The 25,578-nt window shown below is 45.4% G+C and overlaps 1 protein-coding gene across 1 annotated transcript; it reads left to right on the forward strand.

The window, feature by feature from the left end:
• Nucleotides 1-381: 381 nt before the first annotated feature.
• SENP2 (SUMO specific peptidase 2) lies at nt 382-22,472 on the forward strand. The gene is made up of 17 exons (XM_074833431.1): nt 382-571; nt 3,870-3,925; nt 5,509-5,633; nt 6,493-6,568; nt 7,106-7,184; nt 9,185-9,329; nt 10,202-10,305; nt 12,143-12,240; nt 13,457-13,514; nt 15,226-15,289; nt 15,988-16,137; nt 17,457-17,588; nt 17,986-18,189; nt 18,317-18,396; nt 20,214-20,298; nt 21,009-21,104; nt 21,672-22,472. Exons 1-17 carry the CDS (start codon nt 411-413, stop codon nt 21,732-21,734), a joined length of 1,776 nt encoding a protein of 591 aa, XP_074689532.1. The 5' UTR covers nt 382-410; the 3' UTR covers nt 21,735-22,472.
• The last annotated feature ends 3,106 nt before the right edge of the window (nt 22,473-25,578 follow it).

Below are 25,578 nucleotides of genomic sequence, written 5' to 3' on the forward strand. Positions count from 1 at the left end.
CGAGAGGCGAAACGGCTTTTTTAGCCCTTGCGGGGCACGAGGGGGCTTCTCCCCCGAGGGGACACCTCCCCGAGGGGACACCGGCTTCTCCCTGCCGGCAGCATCGGGGAGGGTTTGTTTTAGCAGCTCCCCGCGGCCGGGCAGGGCTCGCCGCCGAGCGCCCAGCGCCAACCGCGCCGGACGCGGGTCGGAGCTCTCTAAAGGGAAAGGCAAGGAGCCCAGCTGCGGGAGGGCACCGGGGGCGGGCCGGAGGAGGCGGGGAAGAGACGGGAGGGGGACATGGAGGGGGGGAAAATAAGCGGGGCACGCGGCGGACATTAGCGGGCCGCGTCCTTAGCAACGGAAGGGTAGCAACGCGCATGCGCGCGCCATGGCCCCGCTCCCTCGGCGGGCCCGAGGCGGCGCAGCCAATGGGCGGGCGGCGCTGCGCGCGCGGGCGGGCCGCACTTCCGCCGCGGCGGCCGGGGCCTATGTACCAATGGCTGCTGGGGGCCCTCGGCGCCCTCCTCGCCGCCGCCCGCCGCCCCGCGCCGCCCCCCGCCCCGCCGCCGCGCAAGAGGCCGCCCCCCAGGTCAGCGAGCCGCCCCGAGGGCCTCGCCCCGTCACTAGCCGCCCCCCCCGCCCCCGCGGCCTCCCCCGGGTGGGGCCTGCGGGACCCCCAGGGCCTGCTTGCCGGGAGCGGGAGCCCGCCCCGAGCTCGGCGCCTCAGCCGGCTTCTCTTCGGCCTGAGGTGTTGGGGCCGAGGGAGGGAGCGGTGTTAGTCGCTCCGTCGCATCCTGAGCTCGGGTGCAGTGTGGTGTTTCTCCCCGGGGTTCCCCGCAGCTACGGCTGCCCGCCCCTGGGCTGGGCTCGGCCCCTCTGCCCGCCCAGAGCCGCGCTGCAGGGCGGCGGGGCTCGTGATGGGCTCCCCTGAGCTCCGTGTCACCCACCGCCCTTATTACCCTGGCACGGCAGTGGGTGAAGCAGACCAGGCTGCACCTCCTCTTCTTCTGGCCCGGCTCTTGGCCCGTGTGGCTGGCCGTGGCTCACGGCCGCTGTCGGGTCACCCTGCGCCCACGGTCACAGTTGTTCACGTGTGATGCTGCGATGATTGTGGGGTCCAGATGTTCCCGATAAATGCGCTGGCAAACCCACCCTCTCGTTCGCTTTCCATCCGCACAGTGGGGGTTTGAAAAGAAGAAAAGGGGTGGAGACTTGCAGGACATACGTTGAAGGAGCAGAGAACAAAATATATATATATATGGATATATATATATGGATATATTGGATGGAGGAAAGTCATGGCATGGGGATATGGCATGTACGTGGAGTGAAAAAAAGGGGGATGGCTTCCCAGGCGTTAACCATTGCTGGTGCCCCAGAGCTCCCAGTGACAGATGGCTAAGCCATCTCCATGCCTGTCACTTCCATCTTTCTGAAAAGAGGGAATGTATGGATTACGTGCCGTGTTTTGGAGCGTATGGTTGCTCCTTCTGAGAGAAACTGTTGCTCCGGGAGACTCCACTTAGTGTCTCATGTTCCAGAGTGAATGAGAAAAGTGAGCGTCTTCTGTAAAGAGCCAGTTGTTGCACAAGTAGTTGTTTGCAGCTGCTGTGCAGAGCACAATCCCAAACGGAAGATCGTGCCTTTGTAGACGCTGCAGGCTGTCGTGTCACAGTCTGACCAGGAGACCCAGTTTTGCTAAGAGCTCACTGGAAATGACAGGCAAAGCAGGATCAAATTCAAGTGAAAGTGTGTCAGGTGGCTTCAGGAGCTGTCCTGCTGAAAATAAGTTTTCCAACAGTGCTCTCTGAAATGTGCTGTAAAATGACAAAGGTGTTCCCAGCTCCCCTGTGTGAGTCTCTTCAAGAAAATCTAAACCACAGGATGGTGGTTGTTTCTGCCACTTGAGGTTTCCCACGGTGGAAAGGTGAAAAATTATGGGCATGGGTGGTAAAACTGGTGGGGAAAGTAGATAAGCGTTAGCTACTGTTGTGTTGCACCGCTGAAGGGCAGTGTGCAATTTGGGGGGGGGTGGATTAACCTGTGAAAACTTGAATTTTTTACAAATTTAAGTTATAAATGTTAATGAACTGTCCTCAACACTGGTGGAGGAGGAAGTTTTGAAAAGTACAGAGCCTGAGTGTATATAGGTGTATCCAGAGTTGTTGAGTTTTCCTAATACCTTACTTTTTTTCCCTGTATTTGTAAGGAGGTAAGTCAAATGCTGGGTGTAAATCGGTGCTGTCTCCTCTAAAGCGTGGAAGAGGGCATGAACGCATCTTTACATGGAGAGCAGTCTCAAAATGCTTTTATTTTCTGGCCCATTTTTTCAGCGTGTTTCAAATATTGCTCAACACCCTGTGTGCTCACCCATTTCTCCCAGGCCCTTGGCAAAACCGGAGTTGCAGTGCCACAGTTTAACCTTCTCGCAGGGTTGTGTATTCCTGTCGGAGACAGAGGTAGCTGAGCATAGATTCTTTTTTTTTTTTTCCTTGCCTTTTGCCCATCCATGTTGCCTGGCCATGCCTACTTCAGAATATCAAAGATTTCCCAATTTATTTCTGAGTTACCAAAAGAGAATTCATCTTTTCTTGTGATCAAACTAAGTCTTGTGATCAAACTAAGCCTAACCTCCAAGTAGTTAGTAAAGTAAAAAAGGACAAAACAACATTCTCACAGGTGTTGGGTGCTTTGCTAAAGCTGGAGGAAAAAAAACTGTTCCAAAACAGTTATTGTAATCGCAGTTAGGTATTTAAACTGTGCTTATCTCACAATGTAGCCTGGAGGAGGCTGAATTGTGCTTTATCCCTGCAGAAGACTGATGCTGGAAATTTTTCATCAAAGAGCAGCTCAGAACGAGTTAGCTCTTGCTAAAAATTGAGCAGGAGGATACAAATATTTTGCCTTCTTCAGTTTTACCTTCTGCAATATCAAATATGCTGAGTAAGAATGCATTTTTATAGGAATAGGTTTGCATTTAACAGCTACCCTGCAATATTTTTTGCCTGACTTTGATAGTAATAGCATAGTAATAGCAAATATTCTTTATATTGTATGAAAGGTGCTGTTAAGGATATCAGTTACCTTTTGTGCTCCTGATAGAAGATGGTCCAGAAGCAGTGTTACCAGCAGGGTTTGGGAGCATAACAGTTTAAAAGAAATTATTTTATATAAGAAAGACCAAAGAATTCTTCAAAGAATCCTTGCTGTCTGTCATGGCATTTTGGAGGCAAATAGAAAGAAAAAATTAGGAACAACCTTTGCGCTCTGTTCCCAAAGTAAAAATTTTTGCTAGGCTTTATCATAGTGTTAACTGATACAATACTTGGACTTATGCTTTGTAAGAAAGGGTGTAGCTAAGAATTATTTCAAGAAGTAGTTCGCAAGCGCTGATTTAACAGTAAGTTATTTAAGTGGGTGTATGCATGAGTTGCTTTCCCACCTTTTATTTCCTGCCCTACTTAGACTTTTTGCTGCAACTCAGAGTAGTGACTTACAAACTTAGATGGCTTAGTAATCTCTGGTATGCTTCTTTCCTTGAGGAAAGAAGAAAACTTTACATATTAAGCAATTTTTTGGTGATAGGGACAAATGTAAAACATTAGGAAGCATTAACACGAGAAAAAGAGGCCTAATATGCTTTATTGTGATAATTAGCTCTCTGTGAGCAGTCTGTAACTGGGAGAGGTGGGGGGTGTTGGTGAGAGATGCTCAGCAGTGGCAGTTGGGGGTGGGGTGTGTGTCTGAGGTGATCCCAGGGGTGTTTGGAGGGGGAGACCTTCGGGATATGAGAACTAATTCTGGAAGTTTTGGCCCTGTGAAGGGAGGTCAGCCTGTTTGCAGCTTACCTGTGTTCCAAACCAGTGTTCTGTGTGTTTTTTCCTCAGCGTTCAGCCACCTTTGGAAGATCCTGATGAGACTCAAGCAAAAAAGCAAAAATCAGGTATTGCACGTTATGGAAGTATTTAATATGCCTGATTCTTCTTAGGTTTCATATACCTTAGAAAATTCTGGCTTTTGTACTTCAGCATTGCTACCGAAACTGTGGCTTTTCAAGCCATTCTTTCCATGTGGCCATATCATAGGGCCTAGCCCTGAATATGATGTTATCTGTGTTGACTGTGGCAGGGCACAATACTTTTACTGCCAGCAGGAGATATCCCAGGTCTCTCTGGCAGTAAGCCTATGCATGTCAGCAGAAAGAGTATTTTAAATCAAAGCTGTGTGCTCCCTCCTGTCTCTACTCGCAATGTACTTCTGCTAGTTCACAATACCTGTATGTCTTAGGAGAAATCACTAAGAATCTGGGATGTGAGGGAAGGTAACTAAATTGATGGCAGACAGAGAAAAACGGTATTTCTGTGAGCTAGTGAGTGGGGAGGGGGGCGGGGGAAGCTGAATTGAGAACAGAAGAATCTGTTTAGCCTGAATTTTGGCAAGTGCATTTTGAAAAGATAGAAGAAGGATGGAGATGCAGCAGAGGCCAGGCATAGGAGAGAACAGCGGGGTAGAGAAGCGCTCTCTTCGGTGAGACTTGCTCTGATACCCCCTCCCCTAAGTGTTTCGGGGTAGGATTATGCAGCTGCCTGCAGCCACGTCAGTGCCTCTGGATGCCAGCTGCGTTGGTTTGAGATGGACATTTCCCCTTTTCCATCTTCAGTGATGCAGAAGGAGAAATGATACTCTTTAGGCTGCACGACATTTCCTAGCACAAATTCTACGAGGAGATGTGGAGCTTCCTAATTACTGCTTGGCAAAAGATGCTGCCCCTTATTTAATGAGAGGAGCTGCTGAACTGATAGTGTGCGTTTTGGACTTGAGCATAAAAACAATTGAAAAATAGGTCAAATTGATATCTCGCTCCCCTATCCCTCCTCCTTTTAGCAACAGGACTGACTCTTGGTAGGAACAATTCACACATCTTAGTAAGTAGGCCAAATCTGCTTGTAAGAACCCAGTACCATCTATGCCCTCGTCTGCTAAAATGTCATTCTCTTATCTTCAAACGCTGTTGTCTAATATGATTTAATCTCTAACATAGCCCCTTATTAGACAGCCTTGGCTTGTTGATATTTGGAAATACTGTCTGAGGGATTACATGTCTCTGCTGCTTCAATACTGAATAGAACAGGCTTTGGTTTCTAGACCTCAGTGAAGGGCTTCTCTCAACTAGACAAGAGTGATTCATAATAAACTGCAAGAGTACATACATGTGTGGAGGGGATGAGGAGGATAGATTGCACCCTGTGCTACTTCTCCAGAAACAGGGAATGCTCCCAGAAGCAGGGTGTTTCTGCAGATCTGGCTGGCAGACTCACGGGTTAGTCTTTGAGCTCTGGCTCTGAGGGACTGCTCAATGAGCCAACTAATGCAAAAATCACCACCAACTGCTGTTGGCAGAAGGGTATGTAACTTGAAATGAGTTGTGCTGCTTTAGGTGGGATTAAGGAGATGGGCTGTAATGCAAATAGAAAATTTAATCCCCTTTCAAATCGTGTTCTTATATGGCCTGTCTTTGGTTTTTAGATTATGCCATCTCTGAGCGTAAAGAGAAGGCTTCTGCTGGGGTGAAGTTTCCAGCCAAGGCAACAAGAGAACACCAGAAGGCTTCAGTCAGCCATGCCGCCCCAATCACAGAGTCTGCAGGAAAGGTTAGCAAGGATTTTGAAAGTAGGTAGAACCTGTGCAAGACGAAAGAGGAAGCAGCTCTCCCTAACGCATCCTGAAGTTGGGCCTGCTCTGAGACCATACAGCAGTAGGTGGTTCTTTGCCACCTCTAGCAGGCAGCTCTTGCGTGTGGGGTTTGCCTTACTCAAGTTTGCACACCCTGCTCTAGCACTTGCAGCTGAGGAAGGAGCAAAATATTTGTTGCCTTCCAGATACTTTACAGTTGTTCAAGTTTGTAGCTTTAATGTGTTTGCAAACTGTTACTCTTTTACTCAAGCTTGTAGTTGAGGAGTCAAAATACAATACCTTACAAGAAGAACTGCACACTTCCTCTGGATAAACCTCTTCCTGCTAGATTTATTATCCACCAGCCCAGGAGAGGATTCCTATAGGACTTTGGCTCTGTAAAAATGAGTCATGAACTGCTCAACTCCCTAGCTTGGTTCAAAGGTGTAGTGTTATTTTTCTTATTGCCCCACATGATAAGAGGAATAAGAAACCGTCATGCTCTATTATTCATTCCCGAGAATGTTCCTCTTATTTGTACAAAACATATTTTTCAAGGGCTAAACTATCACACTTCAGAATGTTTAGGAGCTGACTGAGGAGAACTCAGTGATAAGCTTGTATTGTTTTAATCACTGCATGTATGAGAGCCTGTATTAAAAAATTAAAGTGTACTCGTCAGAGATCCTGCAAAGATTTGCATTCTGCTGCAATCTGAACCAGCAAATCATGGTTGCCAAGTCATAATAGAGCTGACTAAATTTCATGAAGTTTGTGTTTGCTTGGATTCACATTCAGGTCATACTCACGTTGGTACTTTTTTTGTTTTTATTTAAGGCTCAGTCCACTTCTTTTGACCCTTCATCTAACAGACCAGGAGGGCTTGCGCTAGACTTAGAAATGCTACACATTGGTAAGACAGACATCAAGTTATTAACTAGTTTCTTTTTCACCCTACCTTGTGTACTGTGCAACTTCACCCCTAGGCTTATGTACAGATTATTGCAGGCACAATACCTAGGTAGCATCTAGAAATACTTGAGTGTGAAGTCTGTTTCTTCCCTGCATCCTGGCATTGCTTCTGGGTTGAGGCCAGGCATTTCTCTTGTCATCTCAGTACAAGAGCTGCCTTGGATGCAGTTCTTCAGTTCTGGTATGTCCACTCTTAGCTTGCCAGAAGTAAATTGTTTTAAATGCTAATTTTAGGTAGTAGATCCTTATAACCTTTTTTTATTTCAGGTTTAGGCTGACAGTATGTTGTGTGCACAGCTTTCTGTAGTTGCCAATACGAATATCTGAAAATATCCTAAAGTAACATAACACAAATAATATTATGATGTAAGAGAGAAAATGAAAATAATTTATCTTTGATGAAGTTCTTTTCTGTAAACTCATAAAACTCTTCAGATTCATTTTATAGTTACTGATGGTTTATGCTCTTCTCTCGTAGATACAATGCCTTGTGAAACCAATACTTGCCTGCGTAAGGAAACACTGTCCCTTTCTCATAGGGCAATTCCATGTCCAAGGTAAAAATCCTTCCATTTTCTTTGACTTCTCTGAAGGGTTTCGTGCTTGAACTTCCTCTGTGTTGCCTAACATCTGTATTTGTGTCCACATAGCGATATTTTTCCAAGGTATTCTGGAATTCCTCCAGGCTGCTGTACTAAGGGAGGTCTCCAGCTGTTTGGCTTTTTTCCTCCAACCAACTTTAAACTTTTTCTTTAAATCCAGATATTTCATAGACACGGGAGATCAGATAAAGATTAAAGGTCTGTGGTAGGAGGAAGTGTTGAATTTGAGAAGAGACTGAGACCAGGAATGCTTGTGAAAAACTCCTAAATAGTTAATTTGACAGGAAAAAATAAGTTGTTGTTTTAAAAAAATAAAACCAAAAAACCCAACAACCTTCTCTCAAAAAAACCTCCATGCTCTTTGGCGTAAACTGGTTCCTGATTTGATAAAAGGACTTGCCTTTACATTGCATTTGTTTTGAATTATGGCTTAGGTGATGCTGAGGCGCTGTTTGTACACTTACCTCAGAGTCAGAAACAGCTGGAAGGAGGAGGGAGTGGGTCGTGATGTGATTTGATGCTACTGTTTGCCTTCCAGTCTCAAAATTGGCTTGGTCATCTTGTGCTTACCGCAGTGAGGAGGTACCATGGTGACAAAGTTACAAAGTCCAGTTGGAGGCCAGTTGCTAGTGGCGTACCCCAGGGATCAGTGCTGGGGCCAACCCTGTTTGACATCTTCATTAATGGCCTGGACGAGGGGAGAGAGAGCCCCCTCAGCAAGTGATAGGGAACTGGGAGGAGCAGCCGATGCACCCAGTGGGTGTGCTGCCATCCAGAGGGACCTGGGCAGGCTGGAGAACTGGGCAGGGAGCTCATGAAGTTCAACAAGCAGAACTGGAAAGCCCTGCGTGTGGGGAGGAACGGCTCCATGCAGCGGGACGTGCTGGGGGCTGGCCAGCTGGAAAGCAGCTCTGCAGAGGAGGAGATCCTGATGGACAACAAGCTGACCATGAACCAGTGCTACATCCTCGTGGCGAAGGCCAACAGCATCCTGGGCTGCGTTAGGAATAGTGTTGCCAGCTGGTTGGGTTTGGTTATCCTTCCTTTCTGCTCAGGCCACTTTTGGAGTGGTGTGTCCAGTGCTGGGCTCCCCTGCACAGGGAAGACGTGGACTTACTGGAGTGAGTCCGGCAAAGAGCCACGAAGATGATGAAGGGAGTGAAGCATCTTTCATCGAGGAGAGGCTGAGAGAGCTGGGACTCTTCAGCCTGGAAAAGAGAAGGCTCAGAGGGATCTCATCAATGTGTATAAACATCTGAAGGGAGGGAGTGACGAGGACGGAGCTAGACTCTTCTCAGTGGTGCCCACTGACAGGACAAGAGGCAACGGGCGCAAACTGAAAACCAGAAAATTTCCATCTGAACGTCAGGAAACACTTTTTTTTTTATTCTGAGGGTGGTCAGATACTGGCACGGGTTGCCCAGAGAGATTGTGGAGTGTCTGTCCTTGGAGATGTTTGAAAACCTGATGGGACACAGTCCTGGGTAACCTGCTGTGGGTAACCCTGCTTGGGCAGGGCTTTGGACTGGATGGTCTCCAGAGGTCTCTGCCAGAACGATTCTGTGAGAAAAGCAGCAGCTATGCTTTGGTGCCAGTGCGGGGGCTTTTAGAAGAGCTGAGGGCTGGTATGAATAGCACACCTGAGTGGATCTTTAGTCTTCCATATTGACTGAGGGCTTGCACTGCCATGGATATAACATGTGCCTCTGAGTGCAGCTGCGACGTGCAGATCAAACAACAGTGTATATTCAAGGCGGTTGTTTTGATTTTCACTTTTACTTCTCTGTACTTTCCCATTAGCCAGCTGAAGACAGCAGGTCTTCATCTGAAAGTCGTAAACATCTCGTGTCTCTCTCCATTATCTTCAGTGTACATGCTTTACAAAATAGTCGGTGGTGGAGGTGCATATTTGAATGTTCTCTTGATACTATTTCTTTTGCTGTTGATGTTTTTAGCACAAGCAGGAATGTCAAATGCCACATCAAACCTGCTCCAGAGAGCATCTTAACACTGAGGCCACCCATTAAGGAGCGCACAAAGCCAGAATCCACGACTTCAGAAGTCAGCAAAATGGGGAGGCTTTTCTGTACTGCTGAAGAGGTACGCTGGGTGAGAGGGCAAGTTTTGAGACGAAACAACTTAGAAGTTATAACAAAACTGTATGTAAACATTGAAGTGACTGTAACAGCACAGAGGGTGTAGTTAATGAAGTTGAAGGAATCCTTCTGGAAAATCAGCATATAGCATTTTAGTTGCCTTTACAAAAGACTGAATTTTAAACCATTTTCATGGAAATGATGTACTGGGGGAGGACCCTCCAGCCAGTTTCACTTTTAAGTGAAGCTGTAGGGCCTTGTCACTAAGTGTATATTTGTTGCAAAGTTATTTTGCTGGTTTGTCCTTAACCTAGCTCAACTGTGATCTTTATATAGCAACTTTAAAAGGATAACGCAGGCAAAAAAACCACTCGGTTGCTGATAATCCTTCCTTACAGGACTATTTGAGAGGTGTTTCCCTGTCCTTTCCATCCAATATCTGAACCAACTTTGGGAAATTCCTGATAAACCTAGCTTACATGGGAGAAGCACTTACACCGGGGTGCTGAAGAAGCAGTCCACGGCAAGCTGTGGAGTATGATTAAGATACCCTGGGGACTCATAGCACCCAATCATCATGTGTATTGACAGGAATGCTTATTAGGCTGAATTATTATGCAAGAGGTGCAGACCACAGCTGAAGAGAAGAAGCCCCCATTTGAGGAAACAGTTGCAGAAGGAATTTTGAGGTTTATAGTGGTTCCTAGAGCTAGGCTATCACAAAAAGAAGGTGTGGGAATTCCTGCTAAAGTAAACTTGAATAATATGCCAGTATTTTGGGAACAGTCTGTGCAGTCTGCACTATATCCAGATTACAAACGTTTGCTTCATATGCAGTGGTTCTAATCTGTTTGGTTTTTCCCTCCATTCTGCCAGGATGTTCAGCGAGAAGAAAAGGCGAAATACAAACAGCTCTTGCAACTGGTGAAGACCAAACATCCTAGAAGCTGCCCTACTCCACAGCTGCCAAGCTTCCGCAAGTAATTACAGAAAAATTAACCATTAACTTTTTGGTGGTAACTTTGTAGCTGTTGCACATGGAAGTAGAGGGGAATTAATCTTTCCTACACTCAGTATTCCAGGGCAGGTGTTGGGGCAAACTAATTCTTAAAATACCAACACCCCCCTTCAGCTCTCTGCAATGAAGCATGAATATGCTCTGAATGTATATTCTAAAGGTGAAGATTCCTTTGTTGATATGGTTGTGTTTCTCTTTCTGAGACTCCTTTCTTGCCTTCCTAACAGGAAGGGTAGAATCTAGTTCTTAGTCCTGACAGTGTAACTTCTAGTATAAAAATCCCTAGCCATGAAAAAGAATTTATCTTCCTCTTGTTTGCAATTGATGAGGTTTCCCTTGGTCAGGAATCCTGTTTTATCTGAGAATGTGAAACTTAAGGTAAACACAGGGAATGCCAGAATTTTCTCTGTGCCTTTCCACCTCCCCCAGTTTTTCTCGCACAAAATTTTAGGAAGTTTTCTCTTTGCAGTACACCAAGTTGACAAAATCCCACTTGTGTGTAGAATTCCTGTTCCTAAAGCAACCTGCAAAGGAGAACTTGTGTGTAATTCTGATTCATATATTACCAGTGATGAGTATAGTTAATATCTCATAATTGTGTCAAGAGATTGCATGAAGTTAACGACACAAGTAAAAAACACAAAAATAATAGAAGCCATTATCTCAGTGGAATAATTACACTTCGAAGTTGTGCAGAAGGGGCCTAATTCTTGTAAAATAGTGATGCCAAGATGGTACTGATGCCTTTCTATGCTGTAAGATGGCAGAAAATGCCATGCTTTCTTGCAGTTTCCTTAAAATGCTGGGAAACGTGGATTGTTACCAAGGCTTAGAAAAATCCCAATCTCTGCACAGTGGCTCACAGCTAGAAAACATGTAAACACATGACTTCAGAGCAGCATACCATGATTAAACATTCTGGTGCATGAAAATTATACGGAAAACAGTATCTCGTGTAATTTTAGGTGCACTGGCAATAACATTTTAGGGTGGGTCAGGGCTCTGCTTCCAGCTTCTAATCTCCCAGTCATTGATTATTGTGGTTTGGCTCATATCTCAGAGCAGACCTGGAGCGTGTGAAACAGTTTCAGATGAAACTAAACCAGAGAGTGTTCTTGTGGAATGTGTCTAATGTGCTCCAACTGCTAAGGAGCGTGTAGTCCCTGAGGTCAGAGTTGAGCAGGTCTGAAGTAAAATGTCCCAGAAGTATGTATGTTGTGGACACTGCATTCTCAGTGTCAGCATAATCTTTAATAAATAGATGGAAAAGAATTGGTCAAGGATGGTTGTAATGAATGCTGTCTTGTCCCATAAAATAAAGTGGTCTTCTCAGATTAATCCAGATATTTGTAGGATGTGCAAAGAATACTTTTTAAAGAAAAACCAAAAAAGCCACTGATTTGCTGGTGAAATAGTAAAGGAATAAAATTTCATGATTGATTAGTCTCTCTTGAAATTCTGAAGAGACAGAAAATTTGACTCTTATATCTTCAGTACGCCCAAGCTGAAAGTAGCTGAACTTCTGAATGTAAACTGCGTCCTCATGGAAATACCCTTTGCATTTTGTCATGAAACCAGTGCAGGAGACAGGATGTTTCTATTGAGGGATTAAACAGCCTAATTTTACTTTACATATTTCTATTGCTTTAACTATGGCTTCCAAGTCTATCGTAGACAGTTGTGTACGAATAAACTGTATCCTTTCTAGTGAGTTGGTATGCATTGATAACAAATACCATACATGTAAAAATAAAAATAAAAACTGTGATTATTCTCTGGTGTTTTTTGCTGCACCAAAGTGTTCAAGCCTACTCCAAGGAACCAATGATGAATGTGAGTCACCTGGAAGAACAAAAACGTGGAGGGGATGTCTATCCATGTGTGAGACTAAGGACCAGTGAGTATCCCCGTGATTCATATCTGTTCCACTTTGTAGGTAGACTTCAAATCAAAATAAGGCATTTCTTTAAGTCTCAAAGGTATATATAGATTATGCTGAAAAGATTTGTCAGTGCTGGTGTATCATTAATCTGTGTCTGTTTACAAGGAAATCTAAATCAGCCAGCGTGTTTATGCTAGCGTAGCTAATGTCAGCTCTTAGAATGAGATGAGCTGTCTTTGTAAAGAAAGGGGGGAAAAAAAGAGGAGGGAACACACCCCCCCACACCCCACACCCCCCAAGACATAGCTAGTTGTTGGCTAAAATGACTTTCTAAGTTTTTTGTTGACGTGAAAAAGTTTGTTTAAAATTGTACTCCAGAGACGATCCTGTAGCAGTGCTGTTTGTAGCTGCAGACGTAACTGCACTGTACATGTCACCGTGTCTGGCTGGCTGTACTAGGGCAGAGTGATACATTACTGGGCACCCTTAGACGCCTGTTACTTAACCCAGAGTTGTGCTTATGTGTTACTCTTTGATCCCTTTTTAATGCTATGTGTGACTTTCTGTGATAGCAGAGCTTCAAACCCAAGTGAGCTAACTGCACAGTACCACTGTTGGTAGCGTTAGCTTCTTTTGTAGATCATCTTTAGTTAGTTGAAGATACTGTAACTACTGAAGGTGACCTTAGTTGTCGACTGCAGAGTGGGCTAGTTAAACTGGTTTGTGACAAGCTATTTGCTTTTGTACCAGCAGTGTGTTATAATACCATGCGTATGTGTTTAATATTGTCCCAATCTTTTTTTTCCCCCTGTTCCTTACTTAAATAATTTTTCATCAATACTACTTTTTACATATCTGTGACTTTATTATGCAATCATATGGGTTTTGAAATGATTTCTGAGAAGGTACTAGAATTTGGGGAAAGCTTGTTTTGTCATGGAAAAATGAGCTATTCTTCTGAGCCTGGAGGAGCATCTGGCTTTGCAAAAATCATTTGTTTAGTCAAGCATGCAATCTAGGATTTAAAACTTAATAAATTCCCTGCTTCAGCTCTTATACACTCACAAATGATATTCAGAGTTCACACTGTTTACCAGTTTGAACTTCCTAACCATACAGTCATCATTAAAAGTTTTTTTTTGCATTTATCACCCAGAAACCAAGAGCTGTATGCATCCGATGGTAATTGAAAGTTGACTTCTTGTTTTCATATTACTCCTTTTCTGTGCAGGTACCAAATGTTCAGATGTTTGCAGCCCACAGTGGTCTCAGAGAAGTGATATGATCAGGTAGAGTCTCTTTTAATCACGGTTCTTGTTTTTTCTGTGTGTATGTCTCTTGCAGCCTCCAGCAGTGTCCAGAAGAAGACAAACCATATTTAAATCATATTTATCGTCTCAGTGCTGTGGAAGAGGAGTAGCTAGCTTGTGGCTCTGGAACTGCTCGCAAGCCAGTTGTGTCTCAAATACATGCTAGAGCTGTGCTGTGGGACAAACAGGGTTGTGCTGGTGTGGTGTTTTCTGGGTCCTTTGCTGTGGGAGGAAAGTCAGTGAGGGTGAGAGTGATGGCTGGACCAAGTTGTCCTTGGATCTGCAGAATCCGTTTTTGCTTTTGAGTATCTTTCTGCCAAACCATTAATGAGCTGACATTTCATTTCTTTCACTTTGAAACTAGCATCCTAAGCGTAAGGGTTAGAGAGCTTGTAAAGCCTGGTGGGACTGAGGCAGTTTTTGTGACTTACAGGTTGCCTTGGGTTTGATTATGAGACCAAAAAGGAAGCATGCTGTTGGGTTGTCTGCCTTTTTGAGAGGCCGGTGGACTCATTGGTGTTGGCTGAGCTGGCAGGACTGTGAGTTCAGATGGCTGTGTGGTGTTGAGGGAAATGGGGTTTTGGTTGCAGTAAGTGCAGCTATAGGGAGAGATTTTGTATGGCAGTCTGATGCACGTGTCTTTCTGCAGTGACCTTCCCGTAAGTGAGAGAGGAGAAAGCATAGATGGGAGCAGAGTTGTGGCAGTCCTGTTTTTTTAGCCAATTTTGTCCCTATTCTTTTCCCTGCTTTAAACACTAGTGCTATATTTAGCTGTGCAGCATTGTTCCTGTGCTTAAATTGTCACTGGTTCCCCTAAGCTTGAGGGGAGAGAAGGAAATAAAATAACTGGTAGAGTATGATGAGTTCAAGTAAAAGGAACTTTTTATTGCCTTTTTTTGAAGGTTTAGCTACTAACTGAAGTAACTTCACAAGGTGATATCTATTCTTACCATGCTAGACTGAAAGGCTTTATAGCATAGTGAGTGTACGATACCATGAGAGTCTGTTGTAGGTCTCCTGCCTGAAAAAGGGGATCTTTGGTAACAATGCAAATTCTTGTTCTTGAAGAAGGGACATATCTATGGACAATTGTAATGTCTGTGTATTTGTTTGCTCTTCAGAGTCTGCGTGGTTTTAATGATAATCCTCTCCAAATGGGGATAGTCACTCTCTTGACTAGCCTATAGAAGGCAAGTAAACATCCTGTACCTGTCCCATTTTTGAGTCAATGTGCTGATCTTAGTTTCTGTAAGCTAACTAGATTTGGATGCAGGTATAGTTGCAGATGTTCACGTCATACCTTGCAGTGTAACACCTAGCATGCAGTGTTTATCACCAGTAGATCACAAAGCACTTGATAGAGGAAGTGCTGGCTGCTTCCCTGTTTTCTACATAATGAAACCAATAGAGAGAAATAAAAGGGGTCTTCCACATGTAGATGGAAGAAAGTTTGCAAAGCTCCCAGCTCTTCATTCTATCCCAGTCTTGCTGCTATGAAAAAATGGTGCTGGAAGCTGAGATGATATTGTGCCATGTTCATGTGTGCAGCTGAGGCTCTAGTCAGGATCAGCCTTGAAAAAGCATTTCTTATCCAGAAGGTGAATTCTTGAGCATTACCTGGGACAGTACTGATATGCAGCTCACTTCTCACTCTCTTTCTTTCTCCCTCCCTCTCTCTCTCTTCTCACAGGTACTACACACCAGCAGAAAACTCTCATGAACAGGGAAACTCAGTGAAACAAGCCATTGCAGGGGTAAGCTTGTGTTATTCATTATTTCACTGTTTAGGAAAAATATAGCTGTTTGTGATCAGAAATTTTTGCACTCTTCACTTACATATATTGTTGAGCAAGTAATGTATTTGTCCCAGTTGTTTTTCCCAGGGAAAGCAGGAGAATTATTTGATGAGTAGCTCTATCACAAAGGGTTTCTCACTGCCATTAATTTTGTTGCTGGACACTACACTGGTTTTATTCTTCCCCTTTAATGTTTTGGGTATAGCTTCAAAATCTTTAGTGCACAGACTTAGTTGAGATGCAAAGCTGGACCGTGGTATCTTTAGTCTTATTTTGTGAGATAAGAAGTACATCTCTTTGACTTTCAACTCTGGTCAGGACTTAGATCAAAAATAAAGTTTTAATCATGAAATCAGAAATAGTAATCTCAATCTCAACTTGATACCTACACGTGGAGGCTTTGCTGGAGTTCTTAATGCTAGTCCAAGCTAAACTGATTTTCTGCTTCTCATGCCTCCGTTTAGTTTTGAGTGCAGCATTACATGGGTGCACAGTTGGAATGCAGTCATAATAAAAAGTAACTTTGGAGTTTGCTCGTTGGATGTATGTAGAAAAACCCTTCCAGTTTTATACATGAGCAAGATTTTCTGCACTGTCCCCTAGCAAACAAATCTGTGCTTGCTTGCTTGCTAGCTAAATGTCCTTTTGTCTGACAGAAACAGCATGGAGCTGAAATCCCAGAAGAGTCGTTTTTCCAGTTGGATCTGGCACCTATTCTAATCGCAGAATCATTTGTCCTTGATGTGGAAGAAAAGAAATTCCCAAGCTCAGAAAAAAGAGTAGAACGCTTTTCTCCACTCACAGAGGTACCTTAAGTGACAGTCTGATAGACAAAACAGAGGGCTGTGAAACAGCTGCAAGGAACTCCATTTATTATAGGTGGTTCTTAAGGCTTTTTGAAAGTTAAGACCTTGCATTTAACCTGTTACTGAGTGTCTGCAGCTATGACTTCACAGTGCAAGAGTGAGCAATAAAGCTGCTTCTGAGCATTTATTGTGCTACACACACTCCTCCTGTTGTGCTAACCTAAGGGTTTGTGGGGCTTCTGCCACCAGGACAAAATTTAGTCCAGGTTTAACAACAGTCTCCCAGAGCAGTGCTAACCTGATGCATACAGTTGTATTGGCTCAGCCTCTTAACCTGTCCTACCGTGGTGATAGAACCTGAAAAATAAGCTTCTGCTGATCCATGGTGTCGCATTGCTTGTGGGGGACCTGAGCATCTCAGGATCTCAGAGAGTCACGTATGCACACTGCATGTGACAGTGGTCACAGGAGTTAACGTAGTTACGCTTCTCAGCAGAGTTCAGGTTCCCCTATTGGTATGAAATTTGGCTGCTTTGATTCTTCAGAGTTGCAGTTGTGCTGATCTGTTTGACCACCTCCTTTTTTGCCCATTGAGGATTGACTTGGAAAGGGCTAGCAAATCCAGAGTTTACAAAGTCTGCAGAATCATGCTCAGTACCAGAAAAACCAAGTGTTTCTCTTATTTTGCTAGCCCACATTCAGCCAAGAAGGAGATGCTATTGCAGATCAGAGTGTTTTATACTAACAGGCCTAGTGGTTTGTTTGCATTCCTTAAGCAGACTTAGGTAGAAACATCCATATTACAACCAGTTGCATGCACAACCTGGACTCATGTTTGCCTGACACGGGCGTAGCTGCCTCAGTTTCCCCCTTTGCTGTTACTTCAGTTCCCTTTGAAGTCCCTCGCTTTCAATTTCTTTCAGGCTCCTGACTGAGCTGCCTTGGCATGGAGAATGCCTGCTGTTGCTGGCTTAAACCTCGGTATTGCGAGGGCTGCAGCATCACTGGTTAGGCTGTTTGCTGTACTTCTGTTCAGTTTTCAGCTGGTTTAGTGTGCTTGCTAGTCCACACGTCTTATATCAGCTTCCTTTGTGAAAAAAATTGAAGCAAACCTGGTCTCTAAAGTTCAAAGTTAGGATGCCGAAACAAACAAACCAACCAAAAAGTGCTATTTCTAACGGAACAAAAAACTGACAAAGCCAGTTGCTCTGTTACCTGAGCTTAATTTACAGGCCTTGTTTCAGCTGACAGCTGCCCACAGGTTAGCGTGCTCCATGCTCTGTTTCACCAATCTTTCCCCATTTAATTGTTCATTTCAGGCCATGGAGAGGGAGATTGATGCCGCGTTTGGCAAAGGTGATCCAGATGAGATCATGAGCAGTGCCTTCAAACTAAGGGTCACTCGGCAGGACATCCACACACTAATGGACCTTTGCTGGCTAAATGATGAGGTAAAACTACCTGCAGCACAGTGATATTTCAATTCAGCATTTATTTTAAAATACCCCTTCACTGTGTGCAGAAGTCTTTTCAAAGTTATTTGATGACCCCCCGCTGTACCACCTAGAAATATCGGTACTTAAGGGTCTAGTCTTTCTGGAAGTTACTTTACTTCTTGTATTATGAAGCTTCCAGGAGTTAGTCTAGGTTACTGGAGTGGGTGGCAGGTGTTTTTATCAAACTGCAGAAGTAACCGAGTGCAGAATTTTCAGAACAAACCCCAACAGCTGAGGCTGGAGTTCTCTCAGCTGTGTACCTAAGGGTGACCAGCAAAGACATGTTGCTGTATTTTTCTTTTGGTAAGCTAATGTCTTATTTTACATCTCAAGTTTACTCTTTATGGTACAGATCATTAATTTCTACATGTGTCTTCTGGTGGAAAGAAGTAAGAAGAAAGGATATCCAGCAGTCCACGCTTTTAGTACTTTCTTTTACCCCAAACTAATTTCTGCGGGCTATGACGCAGTAAGAAGATGGACCAGAGATGTGGATCTCTTCAAGAAGGACCTCATCTTAGTGCCCATTCACTCAAGACGCCACTGGACACTAGTGGTGAGTCAAACTGGCTTTTCATTTAGAATTGGATGGGGGGAAAAAAACAGCGAGAAAAGTTATTTAGGTGTTGGTGTGTGTGCAGCACAAGGTTGTGCTTTGTCTAACAGTCACCTTTTAATAACAGGTCATAGACATCAGAAAGAAGACTGTCAAATACTTTGACTCAATGGGAGAGAAAAAGGACATCATTTGTGAAATTTTGTTGTAAGTAACTGCTCAGTCAATGCTTTTATGTTGTGAATTATGAGGTGGTTTTGGATTTTGTCCCTGTAACACGACTGCAAATTTTCACATTTCTTGTAGATATAAAACAGAAATACTTGATTCACTTGCTGCAAGTTGTGAGACATTGGCTACTTAATCTCACATCATCCCCTCCACCCAGGGTCTTGGATGCCTGGATTTTGCCACCTTCCCACTCTACACACAGATAAAGTGTCACTGTCAAATACGTGATAGGCCCGTGGCACATGTGTACGGACTTTGTTAGTAATGAATAAAACTGAGAGGGAAGAATTTCAGGGAAGTGATTCAAAATACCAACCTTGCAAGAGCTTTTCAACTCCCCCTTCTTTAAGAACTTTCAGGTTGCAACTCAGTAATGTTGGTGTCCTAGGGTATACACACCTATTTGTGACCAGCTACACATACTTTTACTCTTTACTGCTTACCTCTTTTATCCTTTTCTTGTACTGAGACCTTTTCCCCCACACACACCCCTTGTAGTGCTGTGAGCTATGTAACGTGCTCCTTCTCGGTTTGTCTATACTTCTTCTATTCTGTTCAGTGTTTTAAACAAAACCACCACATTTCCCCCCAGCCTACCCCAGCAGGCTACCCTCATGTCCTTACTGCGTGCTATTTGTGTGACATTCTCATTCAAGACAGATGTGTTGTAGCAAGCTTTTCCAGATGTATCAGCTGGCATGGCACACATCTCAAATGTAACGGGTACAGATTTTCATGTTGTGCAAACCAGCATACTTAGATGTCTTTGCCACTAACGCAGAAGTAGTAAAATCCCTTAATCCAACAGCTTTGTAGAGCAAGAGCAGGAGGGATTGTTTAGTCTGGAGAAGAGGAGGCTGAGGGGAGACCTCATCACCCTCTCCAACTCCCTGAAAGGAGGGTGCAGAGAGGGGGGATGAGTCTCTTGAGCCAAGGAACCAGCGCCAGGACAAGAGGGAGTGGCCTCAAGCTGTGCCAGGGCAGGGTCAGACTGGCTCTTAGGAAGGATTTCTTTGCAGAAGGGGCTGTTGGGCGTTGGAATGGGCTGCCCAGGGCAGGGGGGGAGTCCCCATCCCTGGAGGGGTTGAAGAGTCGGGTTGACCCAGCACTGAGGGATCTGGTGGAGTTGGGAACGGTCAGGGTGAGGTTCATGGTTGGACTGGAGGATCTTCAAGGGCTTTTCCAACCAGATGAATCTGTGATTCTGTGATTCTGAGCAGCCCCACAGAGACAAACCAAGTGTTGTTTTAGTCCAGTGCCCTCCTGAACAGTTAACAGCAGATGACTGGGAAAAGGCTATAAGAACAGGTCTGCATCGAATAAATTTTTCCTTAAGAGTCTTATTTCAGCAACTGGTGGCCTGGGAGCTTCCTCAGCCAGAGGTATTAGCCCAAAAGCTTTTGTGTTTGTTCTGGAGGTGCATCCAGTGTGGGAGATTAAGGCATACAGTGGAATTATGCCATTATGCTGCCTTGCTTGGTATTTCTGTTCCTCCTCTGATAACATGTGATTTGGAGTTTTTTTGACCTCTACTTAGCAATGAGCTTACACTTTTGTGGAACTCTCTGTTGGAATTGTTGTTCTCATTCCTGACCATTAGCTCACAGCCTCTCACTGTGTTTGTAAATTTAAGATTTGGATTTTTTTCTCCAAATGCCTTAAATCAGCTGCTGTGAGGATCCTCTGACATTTTACTGTCCTGCCATTCATCTTCCTGTGATCCTTCAGCAGCTCTTTTTTTTTATCGGCCTAAATTATGGAGATAACGAGTGATTTTGTTTTGTTTTAAACAGCAAATACCTGCAAAAAGAAAGCCAGGAGAAAAGAAATCTGCAGCTGACTTTTTCAGAGTGGACTCTTCACAGCATGGAGCCACATGTATGTGAGCACTACTTGGAATTTGAAATGTGAACTATAACTGCTTGTCATGAAGGTCTTAACACTTTCTAAGAAGTCCAAGCCTTTAGAAAAACGGCCACAAGAATCTTGTGTTCTTATGGTACCACCTCAGGCTACGGGTGGACCAGGAAACCATGCTGGGATGAAATTCTCAAGCAGTGCCTCTCCTTGCTGGCTGGATACTTTCTTTTTTTTTTTTTTTTTTTTTTCCAATTAGCCTAACACATTTTGGTGAATCTAGCTTTGCCCCCATTTCACAAGTCAAATTTAAAAACCTGTTTAGCTGCTGTCAAGGAATGTAGGCTCTTGTTTGCAGCACAAATCCTGTCATGTGACAAAGGAAAGGGTTGAGCTGATGTTTCTCAACAAGCTAATAGTAAAAAACACTATCTAAAGACTCTAAGAAACAGGACACTGCAAACCTCAAGACACCTTGCAGGGAGGAGGTTGCTATCCCTTATCAGCCTGCCAAGAATTTGGATTGTAACATCCAAGTAAAGGAAGCAGAGGGGAGGGGTGTTGTGCAGTTAATTGGGTCTATTCCTGTGTTCGGGAGTGGTAAATGGGTTATGCAAGGAGTTTCCCAAGTGTCTGGTTAGTGTATTGTTCATGTGGGTAATGTGTGCTACTTCCAAATTGCTTTTCTTTTAAGATAGAAGAAAATTCTCCATCTTCTTTGCATTCATTAGGAAATTCCTCAGCAAGAGAATGGAAGTGACTGCGGGGTTTTTATGTGCAAATACGCAGATTATATCTCCAGAGACAAACCCTTAACCTTTACACAGGTGAGTGAAGGTTACAAACAGCTCCAGACTTTTTCACACCGATGCAAGAGCCAGGGAACTTACGCAGCAGCTGCTAATTGTGTCTGGGGCAGGGGCTGAGGTTTTGTACCTCTCTCCGGTTTTGGTGGTTGGAACTTCAAAGGGGCCTCGGCAGGGCAGAGCTGTGTTCTCCATCCTTACATCTGGTATCTGCTTTCTAGTTGCATCGGTGAGATTTCTCTTGGGTGAGATACTGGAGCCAGCGGGTTTGTGATATCTGGCCTTCGTATCATTTGGAGAAACAGGTTTCACCCTTGGACCAGTTAAGACACTGGTTATTTTCCAACGCAGTGGTCTTTTATTAAAGTGCTTGTAAGATGTTGTGTGGCCAAGTAAATCTGGTTTAGTTGGGTTGTCACGTCACCCTCTTAGGAGCTGTGTGGGTGAAACCCATGTTGTAGCCAAATGGCAAGGGCTGACAGTTCTTAAAAGGAACTTCACATTAAAGAATTAACTGGGTGTTTACGCATAGTTTCTGCCTCTTTCTGCCATGACTTCATATTGAATGGATTTTTCTTTTCTTTTCAGAATGACATGGCTTACTTCCGCAAGAAGATGGTGTGGGAAATAATCCACCAGCAGCTGCTGTGACACATGCACTATTAGAGTAACACTGTGATCACCTTGGGGTGACTAACTCTTCTTTTAGTTACTTTTCCAATACTTTATTTGAAAAGGCAGCAGGCACACAAATTTTCCTCTTTAGGCTATGAAGTAGTGGTTAAGTTTGGTTTTTTTTGGTTTTTTTTTTTCCCCCGATTTTGGAGACAGTAACTCTCTTTGAAATTAGCTAATGCACCTGAAGTGCAAGCCCAGAAAGACTGTGACCTCACTGAGGGAACGGTTAAGAACAAACGCTGTGAACCTCTGCCACTGGGATGGATGCTTATACCTCGCAGCACACGTGGCCGCATTATGCACAAACAGGACTCTCATCTTTGGTGGTCTTAACAGTTGTGTTAGCTTAACTTACCTTCTCAAGGACAATGTGCTTAGCTACTGTTTCCTCAAGGAGAGTTTTCTTCTGTTTCTGGAACATCTACCATCTACTTGATTCCTAAAACTGGATTTGTGATGACCATAGCGAGAAAGCATTTACCATCTTTTGATTTGTAACAAATCCATAGTGAAGCCCCTGTAGTTGGGGTTGGTTTATTGTTTGTTTGTTTTTTGTTTTTGTTTTTTTTTCTGTCTCCAGGGAATTATCTAATGTGAAGAGAAAAGTATTTATTTCTTTTTATTAAAATAAATATTTAACTTATATAAAGAGCCTTACTAGAATGGAATTCTACTGGTAATGAAATAGAGTGATTTTTTTTAATTGAAAACACTTTTGATGTATCAGTGTGGTTTTTATCTCACCTACTATCTGCAAGGAAAAAGACTCCAGCCAGGATGAGTATCAGAGCACAAAAGCCTCCAAGCGATTGTCACAATATCCTGAAGGGGCAATCAGGATGTTGTTCAGCAGCGAGATGAGCGAGCACAGTCCCAGTAACACCAAAGTAGGAGATTTCTTTTTGGGGTGACTCACTAGACTTCTCAATAAGACAAACAAAGCCCGTGTGTGTTGCTTGGTGAACAGGGGCTGTCCAGTACCGGAGTCTCTCCACGCAGTATTGCGGTGAACTGTTGTGGAAGTGGGATAAAATGTGTGAGCACCGATGTGCCGGCCTACGGACGCGTGTCCTGCCAGGCTCAGTGGTGGTGCTGGAACATGCTGCTGCCTTACTGCCCCGCTGCCACAGGTGCTGCCTCCACGCCTCTGCCAATGGCACTGGTGAGGCCGCCCCCCAATGAGTGGGTTCAGTTTTGGGCCCCTCACTCCATAAAGGCCATTAAATGACTCGAGCGTGTCCAGAGAAGGGCAACAGAGCTGGTGCAGGGTCTGGAGCACAGGTCTGATGGGGAGCGGCTGAGGGAACAGAGAGGGTTGAGTCTGGAGAAGGGGAGGCTGAGGGGAGACCACATCGCCCTCTACAACTCCCTGAAAGGAGGGTGCAGAGAGGGGGGATGAGTCTCTTGAGCCAAGGAACCAGCGCCAGGACAAGAGGGAATGGCCTCAAGCTGCGCCAGGGCAGGGTCAGACTGGCTCTTAGGAAGGATTTCTTTGCAGAAGGGGCTGTTGGGCGTTGGAATGGGCTGCCCAGGGCAGGGGGGGAGTCCCCATCCCTGGAGGGGTTGAAGAGTCGGGTTGACCCAGCGCTGAGGGATCTGGTGGAGTTGGGAACGGTCAGGGTGAGGTTCATGGTTGGACTGGAGGAGCTTCAAGGGCTTTTCCAACCGAGATGATTCTGTGAAATTAAGACCTTGGGTGAATTCTCACTCTGTTACGATCAGAATGAGCTAGATTAGTTTAAACACAGTGTTTTCCCCTTTCTTTCTTTCTTTCTTTTTTTGTTTCCCTTTAGGTTATACTCCAGAACTGGAGTAGGATTTCAAGTCTTTCATTTACCATCACAGAGGACGGATTGCCCTGTAGCTGGTTTGGAAGCCCCATGTTCAAATGCTTGTATAAATAACCATGTCAGATTGTTTCTGCAGTGACATAGTTACCATAACGTGACTCCTGACTGGTGATGAGGTATCTCCTCTCTTCAGCTCTGGGGGAAAGACGGTGGTTTTGGAGACATCCCCTCAGTCACTGTGGGTACGGTCAGCCTTCATGGCGCTCCTCCTTGCCTGAAGAGCTGCTGTCCTGGGAAAGCTGATAAGGTGGTTTGTCTGTGTTGTGGGTCAGCAGCTGCATCAGCCTTTGCTTTCAAACTGATTAGCTTAATCCGTCACAAAATCAGAGGAGATTCTCCAAAGAATGAACTATTACAAAGGCAATCTGTCGTGTTTTGTCCTTACATGAGATATTTAATCTCCTCTGGATCCCTGAGGACTCAGAATCTGTTTGTTAATGCTAGGAGCCAGGAGCTTTAAGTATCCTTTCCCTTAACTTCAATTCTCACCATTTGGGGGATGCAATTTTGAGGCTGACCCTGCAGTCTATTGCTGATGGTAGCGGAATTTTTATTTTTGGGGGGAAAAAAACACCACCAAAACAATGGTGCAGAGGGGCTAGTGGTGGAAGGATGCTTTCCCGGTCCCCCTTGAGCAGAGAGGGCTCAGATGTTAGATGGAAGGAGCAGGGTGATGCTGCCATGAACAGCTGACCTGGACGTGCAGCCAGCTGGTGCCTTCCCCATCCTCCACACGAACCAAAAAGCCCTTCTGTGGTGTAAACGCCGTTGGGGGGCGGCCGCTGCTGGTCGCTTCGAAGTGTCTGTGGGTGTTGAAAGCCTCCTTGTGTCAGCTGGTGGGGCAGTTGTAGCAGTCACTAGCCCCTCTGTCTGCAGGGGCATCCTGTGGGCTCTGGCCTTTCGGCTGTGGCTCGTTCATTGTGCTCTGAGAGCACCCTACAGTGAGCAACAGGCTCTTCACTTCTGTGCTTTGGATCAAGAGTTGCGTGCGGGCGCTGGGCCTCGCTTCTCGTTAGTAAATGGCCTTTTGGAGGTGACGAGAGAACACGTGTAGAGCCTGAGTAATTCTGCGTCCCCCGGCTGCTGCCCTGGCCGGGGGTGGGGGGGATGCACACTTGTGATGCTGGCTGCCCCGTGACACGGTTCTTACTCACAGGGAGGATGTGGGGGGCCCGGCCGGGCCAGTCTGGGTCTGACTGAGCTGGTCCTGCCAGGAGCAGGGTGACTCCTCGCCGCCTGGGGCTGGGGGTGGTAGGGGGACAGCACCCACAAAGACTGATGCTCTTTTTGCAGTTGTGCTGTAGGTGGGGAAGGGACACACGGGTGTGCCAAGTGACTCTGAGGCATTACACACGTGGCACCTTCCCAGGGGCCACCTTGCCCGGGGCACTGTGGCCCCAGAGTCCGGTGGGTGGGAGGGAAGGAAGCTCTGGTTCCCTCACCGTGGCACCCACCAGCACCCCACACCATGCCCAGGCGCAGCCCTACCCCTGCCCGCTTCTCAACGCAAGGGACAACCGAGCCCTGGTTTGGTCCTTTCCCCCTTCGGTGTTGCCCCTCCACCCGCCCCAGCGGTGGCTGGTGGGACCGAGCTTTTGGCCAGTTGGAGAAGCAGCCACGGGGGTGGGTAGGGCTACATGAGCACAATTAACACCCCGTTAATAACCGCAGCAGTGCCACAGCATCGCTTCGCCTTCGCTAACTGCGGAGAGGCACGGCCCCTGGTTTAGTGCGGGGAGAGGCAGCTTTGTGACAGCAACACCTCCCCAAGTGACTGGGTAAAGCTACACCTGCCCACGCCTGCAACCATCCTCCCTTAAAAAAAATATCCCCGCCACTCCCCCTCTCCCCCGGCTGCCCAGTGCTGGAGGCAGGAAAATGGGGTGGCTACCGGGGAACCCCCACCCCGAGCTCAGCCTGGCCATGACCAGTGCGAGGCACTCGAAAGAAAGCAACGGAGAGCAAGC

Source organism: Strix aluco, chromosome 9, assembly GCF_031877795.1.
Source record: "Strix aluco isolate bStrAlu1 chromosome 9, bStrAlu1.hap1, whole genome shotgun sequence".
NCBI lineage: Eukaryota > Metazoa > Chordata > Aves > Strigiformes > Strigidae > Strix > Strix aluco.

What these genes read in the sequence shown, in the direction of transcription:
- SENP2 (XM_074833431.1), top strand. Translation starts at nt 411, where the DNA reads ATGGGCGGGCGGCGCTGCGCGCGCGGGCGGGCCGCACTTCCGCCGCGG. An exon ending in TTTTCTGTACTGCTGAAGAG is followed by an intron (nt 9,330 to 10,201) that starts GTACGCTGGGTG and finishes CCATTCTGCCAG; the next exon opens with GATGTTCAGCGAGAAGAAAA. An exon ending in TTTGCTGGCTAAATGATGAG is followed by an intron (nt 17,589 to 17,985) that starts GTAAAACTACCT and finishes TTTATGGTACAG; the next exon opens with ATCATTAATTTCTACATGTG.